Consider the following 25091-nt stretch of genomic DNA (forward strand, 5'->3'; position numbering starts at 1 on the left):
GTCTTCCTTCTAATAACAAGCTAGCAATTCCATCACCACTGAAGGATAGAACTGTTTAATAAACGAGTTCAGTGTTTGAATATTGGATGAACTCTCAGCTTGGGAAAGGCAGGGTGCAAAGGAAAAAGCCTATGTGCAAGGGTTTGAGGGATGCGAAGCACTGGGGGTGGGTGTAATATTAACCTTTGGTCAAAAGGAAATGATCAAGTTTAAAAAGTGCCTTTTTAATAACCCTGAAGTGATCAGAATGTGCAGAATATTTAAAATGCACACACTTCTTTCAAACATCCTTCAGCAAATGGTGTATTTGTTGAAATCTCTTGTCCATGTTACAATGTGATGATGACTACATTTGACAAGGGAGATGTGATTGGTGACAAGCTAACTTATTAAAAATTTCTTCTGGTGTGGTTTTATGCAGAAGGAAAGTTTCAATGAAGAAGAGTCCTGCGTTCGAAGGGTATAATCCTCTACCTCATCTTAAATACGGAACATTTGTCCTTCGTTGAGTTTTGGCCTCGTTTCCTTGGGCAACAGCGTCATGGTACTGACTTTAAACGAGAACGCTCAAGTATCAAGTGTTTTATTGTGATTGTTTTTAAGTTACTAACCTCATCCCCTCACATCCTCTACCTGTTGAAGAGACGCGTGCAACGAGATGACTTCTGGGTCAGAAATCGTCCTCTGGCTAAGCGTATGGATATTGGGAAACATTTCATTCTGCGGCGGTCTCGAGTGCTGGAGGGAGCCCAAACACTTCAACTTTGATGTCAAGTACAAACTGAAAAGTTTCAATGCAGGGCAGCCCATCCAAAATATATTGGTGAACACTGAGTATCAAGGGATCTATCTTGCAGTACGGAACCATGTATACGCTCTCAACTTTTCCCTCTGGAAGAACTATGATCTACAGACTGGTCCAGTTGGTAGCCCAGAGTGTGCAATCTGCAAACTCTGTGAGACCAACTGGGAGCCAGTCACTGGCCTGGAGGATAATGACAATGTGCTCCTGATGTTTGATCCTTTTGACCCATTCTTGTATATCTGTGGAAGCTCTCAACATGGTCTCTGTTACCGTCATAATGTCCAAAGTAGATCTGATAACCTGTGCTTATTTGATAAAGAAAATAATAATGCTAACTTCTGCCCTGACTGTATAGCTAGCCCATTAGGCACACAAGTGTTCGTTCACGAAGAAGCTTATTCCACCTATTTGTTTATTGGTGCCACAGTCAACAGTACAGTTGCAAAAACTTACAGTCCAAAATCCGTGTCAATTAAGAGACTATTAGGATCACTGGATGGATTCACGTTCACATCCAGCAATTCATCTTTAACTGTGTTGGATGAATTCCTAGACTCTTATCCTATTGATTATGTTTATTCCTTCCACTCTGGTGAACATGTATACTTTCTAACGGTTCAGAAGGAAGAGACTGATTCCGATATCTACCACACGAGAATCGCACAGTTGAAGGCCGGAGAGTACGAAGTCAAGAACTATCGCGAGCTTGTTCTGGAATGCCAATACGAGCCGAGACGGAGAAAAAGGGCACCCGGGGATGACGACACCCTGTACAATGTGCTACAAGCAGCTCATCTAGCCAAGCCAGGCTTGGACCTAGCCAAGGAGCTCGACGTTTCAGAAGATGACGATGTACTGTTTGGCGTTTTTGCGGAAAGCGAGCCCCGCAGCAAAACCTTGCTCAGAAAATCGGCGTTGTGCACCTTCCCCGTCAAAACCATTGCCGAGATAATTGAACATGGGATGACGACCTGTTGTATGCCATCACTAGAATCCCAGGAAAGAGGTCTGGTATTTTATCAGGAGTTGGAGTATTGCCCTCATGCTGTGAGTACTTGTTTTTTTTTTTGCTGTTCTATCCTCACCTTTCTGCCAACTTTTGAGATGCATTAACAAGTGTCTTTTTCTGCAAATAGAAATTTGTCTTTATTTTGGTCTTGAATTAAGTGTGCAGTTCGCAGTGGAGTAGAATAATAGGGAAATACAACAGTTCTGACTTGTTTCATAGAACTTAAGAACATTCCTGTACAGTCCTGGCCTTTTGGCCTGCAATGTTGTGCTGGCCCTATATTGAACAATATAAACCTTCCCTAACTCTCACCCATAACTCGCTATTTTTCATGCATCCATGTGCCTGTCCAAGAGTCTTTTAAATGTCCCTGTTGTACCAACCTCCATCACCATTCCAGGCACCCACAGGTCTCTGTGTAAGAAGTAAAAACTTGCCCCCGCTGAGTGTTGGAATAGGCCTCTGAAGATTCCCTGGTGCTTAAGTTCCTGAAAACTGTCATTTTTCTTTATTTTTCTCCCGTTTCAAGAAGTAATGAAAGGAAGTACCTCCCTGGCAGTCACTGCCGGGCTGTTCACGGCTTGTGCGCAAGGAAATGGAACAGGAGCTGAAAGTAATGCTTTGAACGTATGCTGCAGCGTCCTTTCCAAAGGGTTCGACATTTTTCTCCCCTTGATTTAAAAAGATGTTTGAAATTGAAACTTTCAGGAAAGAACGCTGGAACTCTTAAAGCAGCTGTGACCAATTGTTATCAACAAAATGTCTGCATGAAGGTTCTATAAGCTGCAATAGAATAAATGATGTTACAGTGTGATGATGCTTGGCCAGGTCATGAGCAAGAACGCAACTTGCCCTGCAATGTTTTGTTTCCACTTGAGAGACCAGCTAGCATGATGGTTTAATGACTCTCTGGAATGGTGCACCTTCAAATGTGCAGCCAGAATGGCCCAGTGACCAGAGTTGCCACCTCACTGCTCCTGGAGCCCGGGTTCGATCCTGATCTCAGCTTCTGTCTGTGCTGAGTTTGTGTGTTCTTTCTGAAACTACACTAGTTTCCCACACTTTGTTTTGCATTCTGCCTACATCCCGAAGAGCTTAGCTCATGCCTTGCAAACTGTGAAACAATTCAGTGCTTGCCTCCGTCCGGACTTGCAGCCCAGATCAGCAGACTACATAACGTCATGCGATTTTTAACTTTTTGGGAACAACACCCTGCCTGGGTCTGAGTGCAAGGTGGTGGGTGTTTCTGATGTGTTGGATTTAATCTGGTCCATTTAAATCCAAAGTACTGTCCTGTTGAGGTAATAGACCTCACCCTTTGATTTGGATGAAATCTTACGTGTTGTTGGAATTGGGGAATGCTGTGAAGCAAAAATAATTGTATTTTGTTTAATAATGTGAGTGAAAGATATTTTCAGTCTAGTTGCTAAGGTAACAAAGAAGACAAATATGGGCAGGGTTAGGCCAGTTGCATGAATTACACTGCAGAAAGGCTATGTGTTATCAATGAGGTAATGATGGAATCACACAAGGCAGCACCCGCTTGCTGTTGTAAGGAAGGTTTTCAGTACCTCTGCAGGGAAAACCAGAGGTGTACAATTAATGATCACTGGGGAATCAGAAGTGGAAAGGGTGAACATTAAATTCTTGGAAGTCACTCTCTCAGAGGATCTTTCCCGGAACCATCATTAATGATACAGTGAGGAAAACATGTCGACACCACTACTTCCTCGGGACTTTGCGGAGGTTTGGTGTGACCCTGGCAAATTTCTACAGAAGTCTGGTGCAAATTGTGCTGACCAGCTGCACCACGGTCTGGTATGGGGACACCAATACCTCTGAGCGTAAACCTCTCCAAAAGGTATTGGACACATCACAGGCAAAACCCTCCTCACCTTGGGATAAACATTTACAGGGGAATGTTGCCGTCGTAGAGCAGCAGCAATCATCAGGGATCCACACCACCCAGCACGTGCTCTGTTCTCGCTGCTGCCATCAGGAAAGAGGTGTAGGTGCCACAAGACTCGCACCCCCAGGTTCAGGAACAGCTGCTACCCCTCCACCGTCAGACTCCTCAATGACAAACTCAGTCAGGGATTCATTTAAGGACTCTTACTTGTGCACTCTTTAAAATTTATTTTTTTCTCTGTATTGCACAGAAAGGTTGTTTACATTTCTTTTTTTTACATGTTTAGTTTGTGTAGTTTTTTTTTTAGCCCTAGCAATTAGTGGCAATTCTCCCTGGCTTGTAGGAAAAAATAATCTCAGGGTTGTATATGATGTCATTAAATCTGACAATAAATCTGAAATCTGAATCCCTGAACAATCGTCACACAGCTCCATAAATGGTTGTGAGACAGCGGTCATCCAGAAATGCCTCAGGGCAGCGGAGAAGCGACCATCTGAGCTGAGTAAGTTGTGCCCCTCATTCTGTCCTAATTTCTGAGTAGTTTATTCAGAGATGATTCCATTTACAACTTTTCAGTAAACAAAGTAGCCAACAGCCAGACCTAGACAATGTTAAGGTGTGGATTGATTCACGGAACTTTTACAGGCAACAACCATCTCTGACCTGTCCTCAACAGTCAAGAGAAACATGATTGGCTGCAGACACTGTGATTGCAGTTAAAATCACCAAAATGCTGGAGGAACTCAGCTGGTTTATTCAGCATCTAAGATCTTTTTGACAAAGATATGTTGCCGATGTTTCGGGCCTGAGCCCTTCTTCAAGGAAAAATCAGAAAGTCTCTGAAATCAAACAATGGGGGAGGAATCCAGACTAACAAAAGGTGTTAATTGAATGTGATAAGGGATTAGGTAGAATTTATATGTCTGTGTGAAAGGAGACAGGGAAAAGGAGAGACGATTGAGTCATTGCCTTCACAATATCACCAAATCTTCCACTGTCAAGTCACTGTTGATGGGGCAATTCAACTGCACAAACACTGCGGCTATGAATTGAATTTTTTTTCTAGTCATGTGTACTGAAAGACATTGATTGTGTGCTATCCAGGGAAGTTAGCCTCTGCATAGTTCAGTAGGTAGCATAATAATCAATACATTGTGTTACAGTCAACCAAAAGTGTAGGGGATAGTGTCACACAATACCAAAATGCTGGGTGTGGTGTGAAAGAGGCAAGTAAAACAGTTCAGGATATTGCCTTGTACTAATGAGTCATCCGTTGAAGGAGAACAGGTAAAAGTCTGAGTACCCTGAATCACAGCATGGAACAGGCCCATTTGCCCATTGAGTCTACACACTACACATACCCACATTAAACTCAATTTTCTCTGCTCCTGAGTGCTGTTGTTGGTCAATTTCTCCAAACTCTACAGGAAGATAGATCATTAGACCCTGGCGGATCACTAGCTTGGTGCTAGTGTTGAGGTCCTAATCTTCGAACGGCATGTTCTGTGGACAGCTTGCCAGTTCAATTTGTCCCAGTATTACCTTCTTGTATGATCAGGAAGCAGTCATTATTAAGGAAGCAGAGACAACTTACCTATCTCTATAGAGCGGTTCAGTCAGCGTGACGCCTTTACAGTGTCAGCGATCAGGGTTTGAATCCCATGCTATATGTAAAGAGTTTGTATGTTCTTCGGTTATCTGGGGCCTCTGGTTTCCTGCCATTGTACAGGGGGTGTAGGTTAATTGGGGGGTAAATTGGGCAGCACGGACATGTTGGCAGAAATGGCCAGTTACCGTGTTGTATGTGTCGGACTCTGGCTTTACCTTACTCTTAATTTAGTCTATGTGTGGTCTGAGTCCAGCGTGTTCTTTGAATGAAGTGATAGGAGAAGGTATTCGGTTCAACAGTCAATTTATTACACAGCACAAGAATAAAGCTTAACAGAGCTCTGGGTCAGTCGTTAGTTCATAGGTCACCTGCACAGTGAGCTATTCCCCAAGACTGACCCCTATTGTCCAGTCTGCTCAGTTTATATAGATCCAAATTACCATACAGAACAAAAGTTGGCTTCCTTTGCTAGATTTTTTACATAAAGTATATCACCAGCAATTTCCTTATTCTACAGTTTATCTCGGGTGTAGACCTCTTATCTTAAATCCTCAAGATCAGACCATCCTATTGTTTTGAACAGAAATCAATTCCTACCCCAGATATATTTCCAATCATCGTTCTGTTCCTGTCTGGCCAATTTCTTCTGTTCTCCTTAACACCTCCTCATGCCTTAATCTTCTTCCTAGACTGGCTTTCCATTCCCTTTGTTTCTTACAGGATACTCTTTGTTCTGGTCTGCCCTGTGTCTCCTACGCTACTCAACACCTCCTTCAGTTGAGCATTCCTCCTAAATCGTTTCATCCATTTCCTCTCCCTGTAGTTTGGGAGCAGACCATTCTACCCCTACTGTACTCAGCCAACTTTGCTCCATCATGTGATTGCCACTTAATTACATTACTCTTTTCCCTTAACCATGAAGTAAATATAGTATGGTTACATAGTCATATATATTGTCTTCTTTCTTTGGCTTGGCTTCGCGGACGAAGATTTATGGAGGGGGTAAAAAGTCCACGTCAGCTGCAGGCTCGTTTGTGGCTGAAAAGTCCGATGCGGGACAGGCAGACACGATTGCAGCGGTTGCAAGGGAAAATTGGTGGGTTGGGGTTGGGTGTTGGGTTTTTCCTCCTTTGCCTTTTGTCAGTGAGGTGGGCTCTGCGGTCTTCTTCAAAGGAGGTTGCTGCCCGCCAAACTGTGAGGCGCCAAGATGCACGGTTTGAGGCGTTATCAGCCCACTGGCGGTGGTCAATGTGGCAGGCACCAAGAGATTTCTTTAGGCAGTCCTTGTACCTTTTCTTTGGTGCACCTCTGTCACGGTGGCCAGTGGAGAGCTCGCCATATAATACGATCTTGGGAAGGCGATGGTCCTCCATTCTGGAGACGTGACCTATCCAGCGCAGCTGGATCTTCAGCAGCGTGGACTCGATGCTGTCGACCTCTGCCATCTCGAGTACTTCGACGTTAGGGGTGTAAGCGCTCCAATGGATGTTGAGGATGGAGCGGAGACAACGCTGGTGGAAGCGCTCTAGGAGCCGTAGGTGGTGCCGGTAGAGGACCCATGATTCGGAGCCGAACATGAGTGTGGGTATGACAACGGCTCTGTATACGCTTATCTTTGTGAGGTTTTTCAGTTGGTTGTTTTTCCAGACTCTTTTGTGTAGTCTTCCAAAGGCGCTATTTGCCTTGGCGAGTCTGTTGTCTATCTCATTGTCGATCCTTGCATCTGATGAAATGGTGCAGCCGAGATAGGTAAACTGGTTGACCGTTTTGAGTTTTGTGTGCCCGATGGAGATGTGGGGGGGCTGGTAGTCATGGTGGGGAGCTGGCTGATGGAGGACCTCAGTTTTCTTCAGGCTGACTTCCAGGCCAAACATTTTGGCAGTTTCCGCAAAGCAGGACGTCAAGCGCTGAAGAGCTGGCTCTGAATGGGCAACTAAAGCGGCATCGTCTGCAAAGAGTAGTTCACGGACAAGTTTCTCTTGTGTCTTGGTGTGAGCTTGCAGGCGCCTCAGATTGAAGAGACTGCCATCCGTGCGGTACCGGATGTAAACAGCGTCTTCATTGTTGGGGTCTTTCATGGCTTGGTTCAGCATCATGCTGAAGAAGATTGAAAAGAGGGTTGGTGCGAGAACACAGCCTTGCTTCACGCCATTGTTAATGGAGAAGGGTTCAGAGAGCTCATTGCTGTATCTGACCCGACCTTGTTGGTTTTCGTGCAGTTGGATAATCATGTTGAGGAACTTTGGGGGACATCCGATGCGCTCTAGTATTTGCCAAAGCCCTTTCCTGCTCACGGTGTCGAAGGCTTTGGTGAGGTCAACAAAGGTGATGTAGAGTCCTTTGTTTTGTTCTCTGCACTTTTCTTGGAGCTGTCTGAGGGCAAAGACCATGTCAGTGGTTCCTCTGTTTGCGCGAAAGCCGCACTGTGATTCTGGGAGAATATTCTCGGCGACACTAGGTATTATTCTATTTAGTAGAATCCTAGCGAAGATTTTGCCTGCAATGGAGAGTAAAGGGTGGGGCCAGTACTGCGCGCACTGCACTCCACCTAAAAGCTCCTTTGCGCAGGCCTGAGGACAGGTCCACGTCCTCCCCCTCAACGTCCTCCCCCTCCACGTCCTCCCCCTCAAAAGATGCTCACAAACTCAAGCTAGCATGCTGGAACATCAGAACCATGCTAGACAAGGCTGACAGCCACCGACCTGAACGTCGGTCTGCCCTCATTGCACATGAACTCCTCAGACTTGACATCGACATAGCCGCTCTCAGTGAAGTCCGCCTGGCAGATGTAGGCAGCCTCCAAGAACGCGGCGCGGGCTACACACTCTACTGGTCTGGCAAGCCTTCGGATGAACGACGCCTATCTGGTGTAGGCTTCATGGTCAAGAGCTTCATTGCCTCCAAACTCGAAAACCTTCCGACAGGCCTCTCGGACCGAATCATGTCCATGCGACTCCCACTTCAAAACAAGCGTCACATCACCCTCATCAGTGTCTATGCTCCAACCCTCCAGGCGGAACCAGCAGAAAAGAACAAGTTCTACACCGACCTGCGCAACCTCATCCAGCGTACCCCTACAGCCGACAAGGTTGTCATCCTGGGCGACTTCAACGCTCGTGTCGGCAAAGACTCAGAAACCTGGCCAGGAATCCTGGGCAAGCATGGCGTCGGCAAGTGCAACGACAATGGGCGCCTCCTGTTGGAGCTCTGCGCAGAACAGCGGCTTGTCATTACAAACACCCTTTTTCAGCAGAGGGACAGCCTTAAGACCACCTGGATGCATCCCCGATCCAAACACTGGCACCTCCTGGACTACATCCTGGTGCGAGAAAGTGACAAACAAGATGTGCTCCACACCAGGGTCATGCCTAGCGCGGAATGCCACACTGACCACCGGCTGGTTCGCTGCAAGCTCAACCTTCACTTCAAGCCAAAGCCCAGGAACAATAAAGCCCCCAGAAAGAGGTTCAATGTTGGAAAACTGCAGTCAGACGAAGCGAGAGGAAACTTCCAGGCAAACCTCAAAGCAAAGCTCGACGTTGCAACCCGCCTCACGGACCCGTCCCCTGAAACCCTCTGGGATCAGTTGAAGACTACCATACTGCAATCCACTGAAGAGGTACTGGGCTTCTCCTCCAGGAAAAACAAGGACTGGTTTGACGAAAACAGCCAGGAAATCCAGGAGCTGCTGGCAAAGAAGCGAGCTGCCCACCAGGCTCACCTTACAAAGCCGTCCTGTCCAGAGAAGAAACAAGCCTTCCGTCGCGCATGCAGCCATCTTCAGCGCAAACTCCGGGAGATCCAAAATGAGTGGTGGACTAGCCTCGCCAAACGAACACAGCTCAGCGCGGACATTGGCGACTTCAGGGGTTTCTACGAGGCTCTAAAGGCTGTGTATGGCCCCTCACCCCAAGTCCAAAGCCCGCTGCGCAGCTCAGACGGCAAAGTCCTCCTCAGCGACAAGATCTCCATCCTCAACCGATGGTCAGAACACTTCCAATCTCTTTTCAGTGCCAACCGCTCAGTCCAAGTCCAAGATTCCGCCCTGCTCCAGCTCCCTCAACAGCCCCTAAGGCTAGAGCTGGATGAGGTTCCCACCCTGGATGAGACATATAAGGCAATCGAACAACTGAAAAGTGGCAAAGCAGCAGGTATGGATGGAATCCCCCCAGAAGTCTGGAAGGCTGGCGGCAAAACTCTGCATGCCAAACTGCATGAGTTTTTCAAGCTTTGTTGGGACCAAGGTAAACTGCCTCAGGATCTTCGTGATGCCACCATCATCACCCTGTATATATTGTAAACAGGAAGTAAATATAAGATTGTTAAATAGTCATATATTCCATGATGTTTTAACCCCTAGATTCCAACATATGTTGTAAAGTAACTAAATTATTTGCTATGAAGATATTGGTGAGTTTCCAGCACAAGCTATGAAGATTTTGAGTGGCTACTTGGAATGTTAATACCTGGCAGCTGTTGTCTTCATGGTGAGAAGTATTATTTGCCTATGGTTTGTTATAGCATCAATAAAAGTTTCTGGTTCTTCATCACAATGTGAACATTGGATGGAAGTAATTTGTAGGTTGGTTCTTGCTTCTATCCATTGCCCAATTGCTCCTTTACTAACCACATACTCTCTGACTCTATTTGCCTTGGCGAATTCGCCAAGGCAAATAGCGCCTTTGGAAGACTATACAAAAGAGTCTGGAAAAACAACCAACTGAAAAACCTCACAAAGATTAGCATATACAGAGCCGTTGTCATACCCACACTCCTATTCGGCTCCGAATCATGGGTCCTTTACCGGCATCACCTACGGCTCCTAGAACACTTCCACCAGCGTTGTCTCCGCTCCATCCTCAACATTCATTGGAGCGCCTTCATCCCTAACATCGAAGTACTCGAGATGGCAGAGGCCGACAGCATCGAGTCCACGCTGCTGAAGATCCAGCTGCGCTGGGTGGGTCACATCTCCAGAATGGAGGACCATCGCCTTCCCAAGATCGTGTTATATGGCGAGCTCTCCACTGGCCACCGTGACAGGTGCACCAAAGAAGATGTACAAGGACTGCCTAAAGAAATCTCTTGGTGCCTTCCAAATTGACCACCGCCAGTGGGCTGATATCGCCTCAAACCGTGCATCTTGGCGCCTCACAGTTCGGCAGGCAGCAACCTCCTTTGAAGAAGACCGTAGAGCCCACCTCACTGACAAAAGACAAAGGAGGAAAAACCCAACACCAAACCCCAACCAACCAATTTTCCCCTGCAACCGCTGCAACCATGTCTGCCTGTCCTGCATCGGACTTGTCAGCCACAAACGAGCCTGCAACTGACGTGGACATTTACCCCCTCCATAAATCTTCGTCCGCGAAGCCAAGCCAAAGAGAAGAGAAGAGACTCTCTGACTCAGGCACTTTGCACCCTAACATGTAGAGGGTGTAGGAAAGGCTGTTTCTTTCCCATTCTGAAGCCAATCTTATCATGATTCATCAGTCGGACAGGACTTCCCGCCTCTTTGCCCGGGCATTGCCATCCTGAAAAATCACTCAGATCCTCGAGAGCAATTTAATTCCCACCCAAGACAACCTCTGACTGTGGTTACCCCTCCACTATCAGGTTCCTCAACAACAAACTCAGTCCAGACTCATTTAAGACTGCACATTATTGATTTTTAAAATTTTCTCTGTCTTGCAGTCAGTTTGTTGACATTTGTTATCTGTTTACAGTTCTTCATTTGTTTACATTTTTACGCTATGTACAGTTTCTTTTTTGCACTACCAATAAATGGTAATTCGGCCTGGCCCGCAGGGAAAATAATCTCAGGATGGTGTGTGATGTTATTTATGTACTCTGACAAAAAATCTGAAAAGGAAATAGAAAGTAGATAGAAAGACTAAAATACAAAGAGAAAAACAAAAGCGTCAAGCAATCTGGAAACTAGTCTAACTTGCCTGCGCTGACCAAGTTGTGAACCTGAGTTGTCCATTTGCCTACATTCGACCTGTATCCCTCTAAACCTTCCCTATCCATGTGCTTGTCTAAAAGTCTTTTTAAGACTTAATTGTACGCACCTTTATCTCTTCATCTGGCAAATCAATCCACATACCCACCACTGACAAAACTCCCCTCTTTAGGTCGGCACAGTTAACATAGATGTTAATACAATGCTGTAACAACACCATTGACCAAGGTTTGAATCCGACACTGTCTATAAGGAGTTTGTACATTTCCCCCAGTGCTTCTGTGGGTTTTCCCTGGGGCCTTAGGTTTCCTCCCACCCTTCGAAAACATCCAAGGGTTGTAGGTTAATTGGGTGGCACAGGCCAGTTTAAAAATCTTGTCTCATAGATCCTCAGATAAGGGTCTTGTTAGTTCCAATTCCTTTTAAATCTTATCATTAAGTATAATTTTAATAATCTATCATATACACTTTCTGAGAGGGATTTAATTGAAAAATATCATCAACTAAATCTGATGGATTTACAAATGGAAAATCCAGTAATAGGGTATTTGTAAAACTCTTGAGTATAACCCTAATCATATTAACCCTAGTAATGGGAATCAAGCTGGTGAATTTTTGCTGCATTTCCTCTGCTGCAAGCACGTGCATTGTTGAAAGACCCTCTGCACAATATTCGGAAATGGTATCACCAGGGTCCTTCCTAATTAGAACTCTACACAAAGGGGTGCAGGAACTCAGCAGGTCATACAACATCCATGGAAAGCTACAGGCTGTCGATGGCTTGGGCCTCAGGCCTTCTTCAAGATTGCCACAAAATGAGCAGACACCTGAATAAGAAAGTGGGGAGGGGAGGGGGGAATAGACTTGCAGGTGACAGGTAGAATCAGGTGGAAGGGGGAAATGAGAATCAGGGTGGGGCAAGATGGCTCAGAAAGATGCTCTCTGAGAGAAGAAGAGTGTGGGGAGCTGGAGGATTATAATTGGAGAAAAAAGGCTCTGCCTCAAATAATTACTCAAAATGTACAAATGTAGTTACAGTTGAGAGCAGGGAAGAGGATATAAAGGGATAGCAAAGGTATGAGCAAGAACATGGCATGTAACGTAATTTAGACAAACGTAAAATTCTCTACTTTAGTACAAAAAAAGAGAAGAGCAGAATTTAAAAAAAAATTCGAGTGATGTTAAGGTTCAAAGGGACTAAGGTGTCTTTATACGGTCATTAAAAACCAACCCAAGCAAGAAACAAACAATTTGGAAGGCAAGAGAGGAGGACAGATGCAGCAAATGAAGTAAAAACGCAATGCTGGAAAAACTTAGCAGGTCAAATCGGGTACTTGCTTCGGTAAAGTGGATGCACTGTCTCAGAATAAAGGGCAGCCACTTGGGATTGAAAGGAGGAGAAATTTCCTTGTGGACTTGACTCTCAACCCAAAAGGACCAGCAATGGCATACTTCCTCTATCAAAGGAACATGAGAGTTTGCTGGATAACATGTCCAGTTTCACTGCCAAACTTAATTGGTGTATCCTATATACCTGTGCGGCTGAAGAAGGTAAGACTTTTGGTGCATCTGAACATTGGAATCAAACAGGCCCTTTGGCCCAACTTGCCCATGCTGACTAGAATGATCCACTCACGCAACTCCCATATGCTTTCATCCATATCCCTCTCAACCCATCACATGCATGTATCTGTCCAATTTTTAAAAATCTTAAACGTTGCAATATTTTTATATAAAAATGATACTGGATATCAAAGCAATAGTGGACATGTATAAGGAAGCACATTTACACCCTGATATTTTAAATAAAGCAATGTAAATTATGGATGGACATGAGGTAATTTGTGGCAGGATTGTAATTTTATGCCTCCTATCTTCCAAAGCAAATAAAAATCTGCTGTTATGCATCAACAAAAGAATAGCGGCTTTAGGCTAGTTATGTCCGCTCTCCTGAGCCTTTCTCAGCCCAGATCTTGGTATGGAAATGGTCTCTTTTGGGAGTCCTAGTGATGCAAGCAAGAAAAGGCAAACTATTTGCAAAAGAGAGTTGGGAACCACATGGCCATTACTTATAAGTATATATTTGGCTTGGCAGTAGGACAAATGATCCAGCAATTTCTGCAATTCCTTTGGCAGACAAAGTGTTCCGTGCTGACTGCAGGCTATTCTGCCTTCACCCCAGTATTTGTGATTTTTCATTTAATCTTGCTCTCGTTCTGTTCCTTCAATTTTTCTCTCGAGCATCCATTTTTCTTTTTTGCTATGATTTTTCACTTTATCACCTCCTCCCCTAACTATTCCCGGAACTCCTGCAAATACCCAGTGGAAAAATCTTCAAAATGTTCATAGGAAGATTGTTGTTGGTGTATTATTCGTAATGAGCCCATGTCCAACCAATTGAATTTTAAGTCGTTTTTGTGGTAGATGGCTTTTTAACCTAATCTTTATTGAGTCCTTTTCGATACTCGGTTTGTTTCACAATTATAATTTTTTTTGGTATTTCACAAGGGCATCCTTGAACACAATTTAATACTGAGCTATGAGAGAAAATGCTGTCACAAATTGCCAAATGTCTGATCAAATTGTTAGTTTTAATCTCTGACGACAGAGAGAGATGGAGTTGTTTAGAGAGGGAATTCCAGATTGCAGAGCCAAGGCAAATGATGTACCATTTCAGTGGAATGGTTGTGAGTAATAACTTTATCCAAGGATCTCTCTTTACCCTGCCTCTGTTGTTCATTCGTGAAATTCTGTGGCATGATACATTTGGAAATCATTAGTTTATCCACAATGTATATTTCACAATTTAGATATTTGGGTGAGGGTTTTCTAAAAATTTAGAAATATTATTTGCTGGTTTGTTTTACTTTGTTGATGAGCAGAATCGGAACTGATTCAATTCCCCCACCCCCGACCACAGAAACACTCGTGCGCCACATACGAACATAGACACGTGCACGCGCAAACCTACTCCAACCAATTTTGACCCCACTTTTCAACAAGCCGTTAAATCTGGAGCAAGCATTTGAATGTATCTTCAGACCTCTTTTATAATTCCATCACTTAATTTCTATTTTTAAGTAAGGTCATTTTCATTTTTAGCAAATGACAATAACTGAATTATTATGTACGAGCATATGAATCAGGAATAAGCCACTTGACTTCTTGGTCCTGCACTATATTACAGGGTTGTCATGATGTCATGTTAACTCTGTGTCCTTGCCTAAGCCCAGTAACCTTGGATCCCTTGGTCATCTTCCTCTGTCTGATTCTATTCTACCAGGAAGAGAGTTCCAAATACAGATACCATTCTGAAGGGGAAAGAAAATAGCTCAATCTCCCTTAAATTTCTCTTAATCTCTTTTTTTCTAAATTAAGAGCTCTAGTTCTCAATTCATACCCAAGAGGAATTCTCTTCTCCACATCTATAAAGCAGCTAGGGTTCATAATTTGTCCCCTTCTTGCCATGCAGATTGAACAGCCTCAGATGATGTGGGTTAATTTGGCATGCATAGTGAGCCATTGAGGTTGGTTGCAACATTCAGGAGCACAGGAGATCCATGCTGAAACTGCTTTGGATTGGAGTGGGTTGGTAGTGCAGTCGTCTGGGAAACAGATCTGGATATTGGTTTTTTGAGTGGGGAGATGGTCGTCAGCAGCCAGGGATTGGAAAGAGCTGTTGAGCAGAAGATCTGGGATTCATGTGGGGTAAGATGTGCCTGGTGGCATGGTCACTACTTGGGTAGGACAGACATCAGCGGCCCAACTGTAGATTGGGAGCCTTGCTCCTACACCACTTCTCGCAGTTCCTCTATCAGTCTACCAAATGCATGCAGAACACTGTACCACTCCCTGTGCTCCCAAAGCTTTTCATTGCAATTGATGTTTCTTTCCAAGGGAATCATCTTGGGCATAAAAACTCTGGTTAATCCACCTTCCAGACAGTTTTCTCTTCTATTTGCCAACAAGGGCGATTGATGTATTGACTAAAGGCAGGGTCCTAGTGGGCAATTTTTTCAGCTCCTCCAGCTCAGCTCAGCCAATGTCATGAAATCTGAGAACTTATTTTGCTGTTCCCTGTGAGGCCACCATGCTCTTGTAAGTTTTAATACAGGCACAGTACCAGACCATGCAGGTTTGCACCATTCGATTAAGTAATGGTTGGTCTGGGCACTTTATAGTGATTGACCAGAGTTCAATCATTGAACTTGGGGAGATGCAAACCAGGTTTATGAAGGACGGAGAAATCAGTCATTTAAATTGTGACATAATTCTGAATTTGTGCAGTTATTTAACACCATTGTCAAAAGTACAATGTGTAATCCCAGGGACAGCAGAATCCCCATTATTTGGCACCGACAGGGATTGTGAATGTCGAATGTGCAAATTTTCCGGTTAACTGAGATTCACTCTTCCAATGCCTAACTAATACAGCTGCAGTAAGAACACACCGTTTAAAGATGTGCAAAATGTAAAATAGTTTGGAAAAAAAATCAGAATTGCAGTCCTTAATTATGTAAAGTTTGCTTTTAATCAGGTAATTCCTCCAACTTACAACATTTAAATTTGAACCCCCAGTCCCTGACGCAAATGGCGACGGCGAAAAGATTGTGCACGCATTGAGGGGCATTGCTAGTTCAGTGGGGCAAACCTGCGTGCGCCTAACAAAGACTCAGCGCTTCCCCTGCAGGGTCCATCCACCCTGTCTTATTTATTGGAATTTATTTATTTCCCTGATTTTTTTTTTTTTGCTGGGTGCATTGAATTCCGGATAATGGGGATTCTACTGTATCTAATGGTCAAGGTTGCAAGCCAATTTCCCGTCTGTGTTCCAACAAGGACAGTCGTGCTCTCAGCTTTCTTCAAGTTTCTGTGAAGGTCAATTGATCCCACATACAGAAACAGTTCAGTGTCTGTACAGTAGCCATTGTCAATGGAGGCCCTACGGCACATTTAAGTAAAAGCCTTGCTTTGACCTCGCGAAACATGATTTTTTTTGGTGTTTTTTTTAATGTAGTCGGTAAAGTACGTGACCGCTTTACAGGGAAAGGAGGCCCATCAACTTTGAGCAGAGTCTAAGGGGTGGGGGGGGGGGGGCACAGTTGAAGAAAGGTTGAGAATAGCTGCTTTAGAATTCCTATTATCTTTCCACTTGAGGAAGAATATCAGACTAGAGGCAATCTCTGCTTTACGGCTGTTCTGGTTAGGGAGCTGATTCACAGTTCACTATCCAAAAAATATGAGATGCAGAATTAAATTTCACTCCTATAGAATTTAGGTGGAGGAAAAGTAAATGAATCACACAAGATTTTTCTCTTCACCTTCCAGTTTCCTGACATGTGTGCAGGTGGTGCATCTCTGGAAAATTGCAACTTGGATCTCTTTCTAGGAAGCAGCCCTCCTTTAATGTGAGGGCCTGACATTCCTTGGGGCTGAAGTGGGTGATGGTGGTGAATCTCTGCTCAGCAGTCTGTCTTCCCTTTGGCTGTACTAACATTGGCTGTGCATTATCTCTACTGTTAAGGACACTCCTCATATAACTGTGTTTGCACCCATTGTCTTTCATTATTGTACCGTTAGTTTCTGCTAATAAAAGCCATGATTCGTTTGACCACATCGTCTTTGTCTACTTCATCAACTGGCACTTCAGTGATACACTAGTGCAACTGGTAGAGCTGTTGCCTCACAGATCCAGTGACCCAGGTTCAACCTTGACATTGGCTGCTGTCCGTGGTGGAGTTTGCATTCTCTTTCCGTGTGAGTTTTCTCGCACATCCTAAAGACGAGTTGGCTGGGAAGTTAATCAGCCACTGTAAACTGCTCCCAGTGAGTGATAGATGCTGGGGATGTGTGGGGGGTTGTTGATGGAATGCAGGTGAATTTAAAAAGAATTAGACATAGAGCACAGTAACAGGTCCTTTTGGCCCATGACCCGGTGCCACCCAAGTACAAACTAACTTACCTACAACCCCCATATGCTTTTGAAGGGTGTACCGGGGAAAACCTTTGCAGCACAGGAAAAATGCACCAACTCCTTACGAGTGCCAGATTCTAACTCAGGTCGTTGGAGCAGTAATAGTGTTGCGCTAATCGTCATTCTAATCATGCCACACATTGGAAGTGGGTATTTTGTTTGCTAGCACAGACTTGGTGGGCCAAAGGGCCTGGTCCTAGCCTGTAGGCCTCTGACCTAACTCCAGAAGCTGATGTATTCTCTGTTTTATCTTGTGAAATTCTTGAAATTCCTGCTTTTTATCAGCAATTTCGGAGTACATTAATGCTGGGAAATGTGGTGAAGGGTGCGCTCAACCTGCCACATTCTTTTGCTATAAACCATTAAAACATATTTACATTTTGCATACGGTCTGTTTGGTTTAATGCCTTGTGTTATTGCAAGGACTTGATCTTGTAGAGACTAGCACGTTAACAGCAATAAATAATCTTGACTGTAATTTAGAGCAATGGTCTCTGAGCTGTGTGCTACGTAGAAGGACAAGGGAGGAAGGCAAAGTGTATGGAAGATGGAGATGGTGTTGGGAAGATGAGGTTGAAGAGAAGATTGGGGAGGCTGATGACTGTTTGAAGGGATGGCGAGTTGAGCAATTAGTTTGCGGGGGAGGGGGAGGGATGCATGAGCAGATTGGCTTTTAAGGAGGTTAAATTATAAAATGGTGGGTGTTTCTGGGAAGTTGGCCAGTGTGCAAGGAGATTGGTAATGGAAAAATGCTCCTTAACTTCTGATGGGAAAGGATTTTCTCAAGGCTGAATACACAAAAATGCCGGACGAACTCAGCAGGTCACTCAACATTCTTTATGTAGAAAAGATATGTAACCAATCTTTTGGGCCCAAGCCTTTCATCAGGGTATGAAAAAAAATCAGACAGGCACTTGTACAAAATCTCGGGGGTGGGGGGGAGGTGTGTGGAGGGAGAGTTGCACAGGCCCAGAGACAAAGGGTCATAGATGGATTTGGGTGGGAGGTCAGAAGAGAAAAAAGCTGAGAAGTGATAAGAGGAGGGGATAGTAATCAAGAATGCTGCGGGACCTACTGAGTTTCTCCAGCACTTTTTTGTATTGAACTACCATCAGAGTGTCTGAAGACTTTCTTCTTTAGCTCCACAACTTTCTTGAGGCAGAGTTGCATGGTGTTTGTCTTGCAAGCTGGTCCGCAGCGGAGAACATTTTGCTTCCAGATAGTAAGCGGGAGAAGGTTGAGGAATGGAGGTCTGGAGTCAAGGATGACATGCTGGTACTCCAGGTCTGTGGGTTTTAAGGTGGCTGACGTTGCCAATGTGGGTCCGTCAGACCTTAAATTTCCCCGGTAGGTAAGTGAGTGGTTGAATTGGGGTGGGGTTGAGCATATAAATGATGTGGCATTAGTCTAAGTGGGTGGTTCATGACCAATGTGAACTGGTGGCTTTCAGACCTGGTTCCATGCAGTGCAAGAAGTAAAACAAAATGCTGGAGAAACTCAGCAGGTCAAACTTTATCTTTTATATATTTTTAAAACATTTTAAATTTAGACATGCAGCGTGGTATCAGGCCATTTTGGCCCTCGAGTCTGTGCCGCCCAATTTACACCCTATTAACCTACATCCCAGTACATTTTGAACAGTGGGAGGAAACCAAAGCTCCTGGGAAAACCCACGCAGACACGGGGAGAACGTACAGGGTCCTTATAGACCGCACGGGATTCAAATCCATGTCCAGTTCTGATTACCAGCGCTATAAAGACGTTCCGCTACAATAGTAAAGAAAAAAAAAATACATAACTGACGTTTTGGGCTTGAGGCCTTCATCAAGGTATGGACAAAATGTCGGCCGGCGTCCAAATTAAAGGGTAAGGAAGGGGAAGGAGCGTGGAGAAGGGTGGGACGGCGCAGCAGCAAGCAGGTGGAGGAGGGATGGTGATGAGGAGCTGACAGGGTGAAGGGAAAGGAAGGGGAAGAGGAGAGCAGGTTAGCAGAAACTAGAGAAGTCGATGTTAATGCCATCTGGTTGGAGAGTGCCCAGACGGAAAATCAGGTATAGTTCGTCCAATTTATGAATGATCTTGCTGGCATAGTATACGAGGCCATGGTCAGACATGGTCAGGTGGTGAATTGCTTCCTTGAACTGTGAATAAAGATACTTCAACAGTATTATTGAGTCAGAGTTTCCAGGATTTAGACCTCGGAATGTTTCTAAGATGGTGAACACCTTGGAGGGAGACCAGTAGACCACGGTAATGGAGCGTCAGTGATTGTACAGCACAGAAACAGGCCTTTTTTTGGCTCACCACATCTGTGTTGACCTATTTTTGCACATAGAGCCAAATCCCAATATTGGGACTGTATCCCACTCTGCGTTGCCAATTTAAATCTCTCTCAAAACAGCACATTAACATTTAACTCCATGCCTCCTCTTCTCTGTGTATAAAAAAAACCCCACTCTAATCCCTTTAAAACTCCTTGTATTTATTTTTTTAAATTTAGGAATACAGTACGGGAACTGGCCCTTGAAGCCCACAAGCCGCGCTGCCAAATATACCCATGCGACCAATTAACCTGAACCCCCCCAACTTATGTCTTTGGAATGTGGGAGGAAACTGGAGCACCCGGAAGAAACCTATGCAGACAAGGGGAGAACATACAAATTTCTTAAAAGAAAGCTCTAGATTCGAACAAGAGTCACTGGTGCTTTAATAGCGTTGGGCTAATCGCCACACTAGCTGCATTTCCCTAAACCTTTCAAACCTGTGCCTGAGACAGCTTCTTCCCTGCTGCCATCAGATTCCCGAATGATCAATGAACCAAAAACACTGCCTGACTTCGACTTTTCGCACCCTATTTTTATTTTTGTAAGGTGTTTTATGTGAATGTTTGCACTTAGACGCTGCTGCGCAAAACAATGAATTTAGACACTTGTTCATAACAATAAATTCTGATTCTGAGAACCGCACTCTGCCCTCACCTTTCTCACTTGTAAAGGTTGTGGGTTTGTGAGATGGAGTTGAAGTAGCCTGACTAAGTAACGGCAGCCACTTTTGTAGATGGGTCAAGTACTAGAGGACAGGTGTTCAGGGTGAAAGAGCACAGGACATGCCCTGCAGCCCATAAATGTACCCAACAGCTTCAGCCTTCCCTGCCTCACACCCATAACCCTCTAATTTTCTTGTCTCCATTTGCCCATCTAAGAGTCTTTTCAATGTTCCAATTGTAGTTACCACCATCCCTGGCAATGCATTCCACTACTTCCAGTGTTTAAAACAAAAAATCTTGCCTCTGACATCTCCCCTAAAATTTCCGCCACTCACCTTAGTCGGATGTCCTCTGGTAAAAATATGGAAAGGTGTAAGGTTGAGAGGGAACATTGGGGGGGGGGGGGGGGGTGGGGGACGACTTCTTCACAAAGAACGGTGAGAGTGTGGAATGAGCTGCCAGCAATTTTGACATTTATGAAAAACTCAGCTAGGAACATTAATGGGAGGGTTGTGGAAGGCTATGATCGGGTGCAGGTCAATGTGACTAGGTAGAATAATAGTTTGGCACAGACTAGGTGGGCAAAGGGCCTGATTCTGTGTTGGAATTTTCAGATTTACTCTCAGAGTATATACGTGACATCACATACAACCTTGAGATTCTTTGTCCTGCGATGGCGCAAGAATTACGAGTAATTGGTAGTGCAAAAAATACTGTACATAGTGTAAACATATAAACAAACAAGGAACTGTAAATAGATAATGAATGTAAACAAACTGACTGTGCAATATAGAGAGAATAAAAAAGAAAATCAATGAAGTGCAGAAATTAGAGCCCTTGAATGAGTCCCTGATTGAGTTTGTCATTGAGGAGTCTGATGGTGGAGGGGGAGCAGCTGTTCCTGAACCTGGTGGTGCGAGTCTTGTGGCACTTACACCTCTTTCCTGATGGCAGCATTAAGAAGAGCGTGTGCTGGGTGGTGTGGATCCTTGATGATTGCTGCTGCTCTCCAACGGCAGCGTTCCCTGTAGATGAACTCAATAGTGGGGAGGGTTTTGCCTGCGATGTCCTGGACTGTGTCCACTACCTTTTGGAGGGTTTTATGCTCAGGGTTATTGGTGTCCCCAAACTAAACTCTGATGCAGCTGGTCAGCACACTTTCCACGACTTCCTACAGGTGTGTTGTGGAGAGCATTCTGGCTGGTTGCATCACTGCCTGGTATGGAGGCACCAACTCTCAGGACAAGAATAAACTCCAGAGGGTTGTTAATTCAGCCTGTGACATCACAGGCATCAGACTTCACTCCATCGAGGACATCTACATCAGACGGTGTCTTAAAAAAACAGCCTCTATCCTCAAGTCCCCCACCACCCAGGCCATGCCCTCTTCACTCTGCCACCGTCGGGGAAAAGGTACAGGAGCCTGAAGACGAGCTCCCAGCGGCACAAGGACAGCTTCTTCCCTGCTGCCATCAGATTCCTGAATGATCAATGAACCAAAGACACTGCCTCACTTTTCAAGCACTATTAGTTTTATTTTTTATATAATATCTTGAGATGGTTATAATATGAATGTTTGCACAGTGACGCTGTTGCAAAAACACTGAATTTCATAACCCATTCATGGCAATAAATTCTGATTCTGATACCTCTTCAGAAATTTTCCTGAGTTTCTGGTGTCATAATAAACCTCTGCAAACTCCTGAGAAAGTGGAGGCGGTGACGGGCTTTCTTCATGATGCCATTAGTGTGTTGGGTCCAGGAAAGATCCTCAGAGATAGTGATTCCCAAGAATTTAAATTTGCTCACCCTCTCCACCTCTGATCCCCCAATGATCCCTGGATTGTATATCTCTGGTTTTCCTTAGTTTTGGTGACATTGAGTGCAAGGTTGTTGTTGGTGCCCCATTCAGCCAAGTTTTCAATCTCCCTCCTATTTGTTGACTCATCCCCTTCCTTTATACAACCCACTACTGTGGTATTGTCAGCAAATTTGTAGATGTTGTTGTACTGAGCCACACAGTCATAGGTGTAAAGTGAGTAGAGCAGGGGCTAAGAACACAGCCCTATGGTGCACCAGTACAGATGGAGATTGTGGAGGAGAAGTTCTTACCAATCTTCACTGATTTGTGGTCTGGAGGTGAGGAAATCCATGATCCAATTACTCAGTGGGGCGTTGAGGCCCAGGTTTTGGAGTTTACTGATCAGTTTTGAGGGGGATGGTGTTAAATGCTGAACTGTTGTCGATAAAGACCATCCTGATGTATGCATCTTTGCTGTCCAGGTGTTCCAGGGCTTTGTGTAGAACCAGTGAGATGGTATCAGCTGTAGACCTGTTCCTACGATAGGCGAACTGGAATAGATCTATGTCGTCACTCAGGCAGGAGTTGATTTGCTTCATCACCAGCTTTTCAAAACACTTCATCACTGTTGATGTAAATGCTACTGGTCAATAGTCATTATGGCAGGTTACTTGACTCTTCTTGGGCACACCGGTATAATTGATGCCTGTTTGAAACAGGTGGGTACTGTGCCCTGCTGGAATGAGATATTGAATACCTTGGTAAGTTTGTCAGCACAGAATTTTAATACTCAGCCAGGTTCTCCATCTGGGCCGGATGCTTTCCTCAGATTCACTCTCCTGAAGGTAGCACACACGTCATCCTCAGTTACAGATAGGGTGAGATCATCAGGGGACACGGGGGGGTGCAGAAGGGTGGTTCTTCGTTGTTACTGTCATCAAATCGGGCGTAGAAGGCTTTGCCGTCTGCTACTTCACCGGATTTGGTTTTGTAACAGATTATGGCACTTAGCCCCTGCCACAGCTGTCAGTGCCCCTTGTTGTTTCCATCTTCATCCAGAATCTCCAGTTTACCTGGGAGATGGGTTTCTGCAGCTCATACCTGCTCCTGCTGTACTGATCTCGATCTCTGGACTTAAATGCCTGTGATCTGGCTCTCAGCATGTTCTGGATTTCACTGTTCATCCAGAGCTTCTGGCTGGGGAAAACCCTGGATGATCTGAATGAAAACCCTGAATAATTTTCTCTGGCTCTGTGGTGTACACTGCAGTCACAGTGTGGGAGTGAGGGAAATGAATGAAAAGTCAGAGCGTTGATGTGGTGTTAATCAAGTGGTCTGCTTTTACCTGGATAAAGCAATCAGACCACAGCGAGATGACTGCGTGTTGTTCTCGTGACAACACTTCAAAAAGGATTGACTTCACTGGAGGGGAGATTTATGAGTATGTTAGTGTGTTAATTGGAATAAAACACCAAAGTCTGTAGACACCGTGAAGGAAGTAAAAGCACAATGGTTGAGAAACTCAGTAGGTCAAACAGTGTACTTTATTCTTCTTCTTTGGCTTGGCTTCGTGGACGAAGATTTATGGAGGGGTAATGTCCACGTCAGCTGCAGGCTCGTTTGTGGCTGACAAGTCCGATGCGGGACAGGCAGACACGGTTGCAGTGGTTGCAAGGGAAAATTGGTTGGTTGGGGTTGGGTGTTGGGTTTTTCCTCCTTTGTCTTGTCAGTGAGGTGGGCTCTGCGGTCTTCTTCAAAGGAGGTTGCTGCCCGCCGAACTGTGAGGCACCAAGATGCACGGTTTGAGGCGATATTAGCCCACTGGCAGTGGTCAATGTGGCAGGCACCAAGAGATTTCTTTAGGCAGTCCTTGTACCTCTTCTTTGGTGCACCTCTGTCTCGGTGGCCAGTGGAGAGCTCGCCATATAACACGATCTTGAGAAGGCGATGGTGCTGGGTACTTTATATAGTTAAGGTAAAAATACATAGCCAACGTTTTATTGCCATGCATATCGTGCAATGTGTGTATGTGCATGTATGTGTGTGTGCGTGTTTAAATTCTTATTTGATGCAGCTGAACATTCAGAGAGCTGTCCTCTTCCTCTGCTTTTTTTTATCTTTCCACCTTCCCCTTGCCAGTTAGCCTGCGCTCCTCCCCTGCCCCTTCCTCCCTCCTCTCCACTCATCACCCTGTCCCTGCAGAAGTGAGGGCCAAAGATGTAGAAATGTACTTAGTTAACCTGTCAGGCAAACCAGCTTGTCACGGAATTAGACTATGTTTTCCCCAGTCCATACAAGCATGGGGATCACTCTCTAAAGAGTATGCATGAATTGAATCTGCAGTGGTCAATATAGGACTGTGCTGTGTGTACAGGGAACTGGTGCCTGGGAATGATTTGTGGCATTGTCAGGTCAGATGTGAACATTTGCATTTTTTTAGACATACAGCACGATAACTGGTTATTTCAGGCCATGAGGCAATGCCATCCAATTAACCTACAGCCCCAACACGTTTTGAAAAGTGGGAGGAACCCCCGGAGAAAACGCACGCAGACACGGGGAGAATGTACAAACTCCTTTACAGACAGCGTGGGATTTGAACCCCGGTCCCGATCACTGGCGTTTTAAAGGCGTTGCGCCAATAGCTACTCCAACGGTGCCACCCTTGTGGTTGGAACGTATTGGGGAGAAAAATAAAATTGTTTTATTTTTCAACTCAAAATGATGAATAAGGGTAGCAGGTGAATTTCTCAGCAGTTGTTCTTCACGGGAAAAAAAACCATCTTGTGTTTATGCCAGAATTATCTCTCTTGAGCCAATTCTGTGTGCCAACCACGCGTTCATAAGTATTACCATAACACTGAGGAAATAACTGTATGACTCATTGCTCATCAATGACACTAGTTTTTTAAATATCGATGGGTCTTGCCTTCCTGATATCTATCCTTCAACAACCCCAGACTTCATTCCCTTTACCTCATGTTTAATGTGGGATTGGTTAAAATGGATAGTTGATGGTGTAGCTAGATATCTCTA

General features: G+C 44.8%; 1 protein-coding gene across 2 annotated transcripts in view; it reads left to right on the top strand.

Annotated features, from left to right (window-relative positions):
* Positions 1-421: 421 nt before the first annotated feature.
* Positions 422-25091, top strand: part of LOC138763037 (macrophage-stimulating protein receptor-like) — a 203522-nt gene continuing 178852 nt past the window's right edge. For both annotated transcript variants that reach the window (XM_069936567.1, XM_069936568.1), the window contains exon 1: positions 422-1852. In XM_069936567.1, coding sequence (XP_069792668.1) covers positions 659-1852 — 1194 coding nt within the window. In that variant the 5' untranslated portion in view covers positions 422-658. The remainder of the gene's footprint in view (positions 1853-25091) is intronic.

This window comes from Narcine bancroftii, chromosome 5 (genome assembly GCF_036971445.1).
Source record: "Narcine bancroftii isolate sNarBan1 chromosome 5, sNarBan1.hap1, whole genome shotgun sequence".
NCBI classification, from domain to species: domain Eukaryota; kingdom Metazoa; phylum Chordata; class Chondrichthyes; order Torpediniformes; family Narcinidae; genus Narcine; species Narcine bancroftii.